This window comes from Physella acuta, unplaced genomic scaffold (genome assembly GCF_028476545.2).
Source record: "Physella acuta isolate Inbredline_101_S28 unplaced genomic scaffold, ASM2847654v3 ptg002137l, whole genome shotgun sequence".
NCBI classification, from domain to species: domain Eukaryota; kingdom Metazoa; phylum Mollusca; class Gastropoda; family Physidae; genus Physella; species Physella acuta.
In genome coordinates this window covers 102,722-107,500 of record NW_026733638.1, presented here as the reverse complement: position 1 = coordinate 107,500, position 4,779 = coordinate 102,722, and the positions used below count along the sequence as shown (strand labels likewise).

The 4,779-nt window shown below is 40.5% G+C and overlaps 1 protein-coding gene across 1 annotated transcript; it reads left to right on the top strand.

The window, feature by feature from the left end:
- Positions 1-2,125: 2,125 nt before the first annotated feature.
- On the top strand, positions 2,126-2,964 carry LOC131932323 (uncharacterized). Its single transcript, XM_059289216.1, has 2 exons — positions 2,126-2,184; positions 2,514-2,964. Exons 1-2 carry the CDS (start codon positions 2,126-2,128, stop codon positions 2,962-2,964), a joined length of 510 nt encoding a protein of 169 aa, XP_059145199.1.
- The last annotated feature ends 1,815 nt before the right edge of the window (positions 2,965-4,779 follow it).

Here is a 4,779-nt window from a genome sequence, read left to right as displayed (position 1 = left end):
CATATACACTGATGTGTTTGTAAATAGTATTTAGGTGATGAGTGTTCACCATTTACATGTACAATGATGTGTTTTTAAATAGTATTTAGGTGATGAGTGTTCACCATTTACATGTACAGTGATGTGTGTGTAGTATGTATTGAAGTGATTAGTGTTCACCATTTACATGTACAATGATGTGTTTGTAATCGGTATTTAGGTGAATAGTGTTCACCCTTTCCACAAATGTGCTCAATTATTGTGTCAATTTTTAATTTTCATCCCACCACGCCCCCCCCCCACCCCCCCTCTCAGTGGAACAATCCCCGGGGCAGGTAGACTGACTAGTTAAGTTTCTCATTGTCAATCCTAAAAACAGATTAACTCTACTTTATCTGCCCTAATGCTCCTAAAGTACAAGACTGTCAATTAATTCCTATCGCTCAAGAATAAATTTTCAATACATTTTATTTAACGACCAACCAAAAAATATAATTGTGTTTACTTATTTTATTTTTAGTGGTTTATAAAATACTTTTATTTTTACATGTGTTGCTTTTTTTCTGCCAGATCTATTTGATTACGAACTATCAGAAAAAGATTTGAACGCAATCACAGAGACACTGGAACTATTCCATGCCATTATGAAGAACGCTTCGATTCCATTTTTCTTATACAAGGTGAAGATTTCTTGATTTTACCTGGGTATGTATGGGTTAAATTGATGATTGAGTTAGGGTTATCGATTAGTGGTTAGGCGAATGGGTCATATAATAGTTACTTGGATAGATGCACAGGTTATGGTGACTTTTAAGTCGGATCCTTTGGTTAGGGTAAGGAATTAATTTATTAATTAATTTAATTAAAAAAGTGGAATACGTTAAATAATACATTGATTAAGATTATTAGTATGGTAGTTGGGGTGCCGAATACTTGGATTGTGTATAGGTTCTTGTGATGTTCGGAAAAATGTGGTTTGGGCTGGAACAGCCCTCCAGAGATCTCTGTCCTGCTGATGTATAGGTCATCATCAACAGCTCTCCAGAGATCTCTGTCCTGCTGATATATAGGTCATCATCAACAGCCCTCCAGAGATCTCTGTCCTGCTGATGTATAGGTCATCATCAACAGCTCTCCAGAGATCTCTGTCTTGCTGATGTATAGGTCATCATCAACAGCCCTCCAGAGATCTCTGTCCTGCTGATATATAGGCCATCATCAACAGCTCTCCAGTTCTCTGTCCTGTTGATGTATAGGCCATCATCAACAGCTCTCCAGTTCTCTGTCCTGTTGATGTATAGGTCATCATCAAGAGCTCTCCAGTTCTCTGTCCTGTTGATGTATAGGCCATCATCAACAGCTCTCCAGTTCTCTGTCCTGTTGATGTATAGGCCATCATCAACAGCTCTCCAGTTCTCTGTCCTGTTGATGTATAGGTCATCATCAAGAGCTCTCCAGTTCTCTGTCCTGTTGATGTATAGGTCATCATCAAGAGCTCTCCAGTTCTCTGTCCTGTTGATGTATAGGCCATCATCAACAGCTCTCCAGTTCTCTGTCCTGTTGATGTATAGGTCATCATCAAGAGCTCTCCAGTTCTCTGTCCTGTTGATGTATAGGTCATCATCAAGAGCTCTCCAGTTCTCTGTCCTGTTGATGTATAGGTCATCATCAAGAGCTCTCCAGTTCTCTGTCCTGTTGATGTATAGGTCATCATCAAGAGCTCTCCAGTTCTCTGTCCTGTTGATGTATAGGCCATCATCAACAGCACTCCAGAGTTCTCTGTCCTTGGTAGACTTTGTCCTTCAGGGGTCTATGCTTGGGTCCTAATATGATATACTTGGTACTTTGTCCTACAGCTTTCTGCTTGGGCCCTAGAATTTAACACTTGATGAACTTTGTCCTACAGCTTTCTGCTTGGGTCCTAGAATTGAACACTTGATGAACTTTGTCCTACAGCTTTCTGCTTGGGTCCTGGAATTTAACACTTGATGAACTTTGTCCTACAGCTTTCTGCTTGAGTCTTAAAATTTAACACTTGATGAACTTTGTCCTACAGGGTTCACTGCTTGGCTCTTACAGACACCACAGTATCATTCCCTGGGACGATGACCTTGACATACTTGTCTCACTGAAGTTCAAGGCCGCCATGAGGTCAGCTTTCCGCCAGGCTCCAGCCAAATATGCCTTGAACACACGCACAGAAAGGTATGCACACATACACACATACAAACATACACACATACACACATACACACACGTACGTACATACTGATTTACGTACAACCTACTGACTGTGCTCTGAGTTTGTGTACAACACAATTCTTTGCATCATTTTGTAATCTCCCCCCCCCTCCACCAAAACAAATGCTGAAGGGGACTGTACTTCCAGTATCGTTCATCTCTTCATCTCAAACCAGAACTTTTTCAGGCCGATATTCGTTTATCGTCGTCACTGATGTTTTTATTTAATTTTACACAATCGTTCTTATGTAGTCGCCTTGTTTATGAACTACAAGTTCGCCTTCTATTTCCAGGTACAAGTTTTACAACAAAAACGGAAACTACATTAAAGGATTCAAATGGCGATCCCCTTTCATCGACGTCAGCTTTTACGCCGAAAACACTTCACACATATGGGACGTAACTCTAAGATCTCAAAAACCTTTCGCTAAGAACATCACCTTCCCTTTAACAAAGCGCCCTCTACTTGGGGCCCTCTACCCGTCCCCACGGGACCCGCATCAGACGTTGCAGGTGACCTATGACCTTGATGATTGCCACACGGGAACGTACAACCACACGGGGGAGTTCACCAAGGACACGGCTAGCACGGCGGTCGTCCGGTGTTCGGCGCTCATCGGGACGGTGCCGTTTGTTCAGCACGTCCGGGGGCCGGGAGGGGCGTGGTGCGAGGAGCTCTTGACTTTCAGAGGAAAAATTCTCAACACTTTTGTCAGGGACGCTAAAGATATTCCAGTGTGTTAGTCCGGTCTGTTAACTTTCTTAGTCTAAAGATATAGCTGCGTGTAGACTTCCTGTGTCTAAAGAAATTCCACTGTGTTATTTAACTTCTTGTGACTGAAGAGATTCTAGTGTGTTAGTCCGGTCTGTTAACTCTCTCAGTATAAAGATATAGCTGCGTGTCAAGTTCCTGTGTCTAAAGAAATTCTAGTGTGTTAACTTCATTTGTTTCAAATGATATTCTACTGTGTTACATTCCTGTGTCAAAGGATATTCTACTGTGTTAACTTCTTGTATTTATCGTGTGCCAACATTTAGTATATGTTAGGTTGTAGATTTCCATTTAATAGTTTAACTATTTATTGCCCCACAACTCTATGGCGTCGCCTTTTGTTTATTATGTGTTGATTTATTTTAATTTATACCACTAGTGTCTATTGTATTTCCATTTTTGTTGCACTCATCATAGCCCTTAAGTTAATTCAAATCTCAACTCTAATTCAGAAATTTGACGTATTCCTAAAATGTTGTAATGAATCCTTCATTGCTGATGATTTATGTACTAATATACTTGTATGTCTTTAAATGTGTGACCGGAAAGATGCGCAACGGAAAACTGCGCACAACATCGATCATTTATAGACATTAACATAGAATGGCCACATGTACATGTAATAAAACATTTGTCGACGATATATGAAAAAAATTAAAATATGTTAGTATAATTAATTTGTATTTGAGCATTTTTCTGTTTGTGCAATTTTTCGTTGCGCAGTTTTTCGTATGCGCATTTATCTGGGAACCTTTTAAATGAAATTTTTGAAAATGAAATTATTGAGTTGTAAAGTATTAGGCAACTAGAATTTACTAGAAATCGATCTACAGTCTGTGCGTCGATGACTTTAAACAAAAAATGTTTAAATAGTCTTTGTGTCTGTTTAAAATGCAGAAATAGTATTTTTGTGAAGTATACAATAGCTATATTATTTATTTAAAGAATTATTTAAATAATTTTTTACTATAGATCTGCTAAATATTAATTTATTCAGTTTTGATATTTTACAATTTTAAAGCATGAAAATGTATTCGATGAATATGGACCAATCAGAAACGGCTGATAATACTAAAAAATTGTTAAGTTTGTCTCAGAGCAGAGGCGAAGCGATGGGGGGGGGGGGTTACACATGTCCCCGGGCGCCGACCTAGGGGGCGCCAAAATGGTTTGTAAAAACAAATTAAAATCTCATTTTAACTGCATTTTTGCATTATAAATAGTTTGAGGGGGGTGCTAATCGAAAGTTTGAGGCGGGGTGGGGGGGGGGGGTGCGCCAAATTGTAAGTTCGTTACCGGGCGCCGGGAAGGGTCGTTATGCATCTGTCTCAGAGTAGCTGGTGGGGCGCATCCGGTAGATGCGGAGTCTGAACGCTTCTCGGTTGTATTTCTGTAGTGTTGCTACAATGGAATGCAGAGGCGTAGCGATGGGCGGGGGGGGGGGGGGGGGTACATATGTCCCCGGCGCCGATCTTAGGGGGCGCCAAAATGGGTTGGAAAAAACAAATTAAAATCTCATTTTAGCTGCAGTTTTGCATTATAAATATAAAAAAATATATGGGGTGGTGCAAATTGAAAGTTTGGGGGGTGCAAATTGAAAACTGAGAGGTTGTTCCCGAGGGGGGCGCCAAATTGAAAGTTTGTCCCAGGGCGGCAGGAAGGGTCGCTACGCTTATGGTGGGATGTACATGTCACAGAACATACCCCTGAGTACAGAATCGCTGAGCATGCAGAGGTCAGATTGACATACAAGTATGGAAGATGAACGCAGTGTACGCGTTACTAAA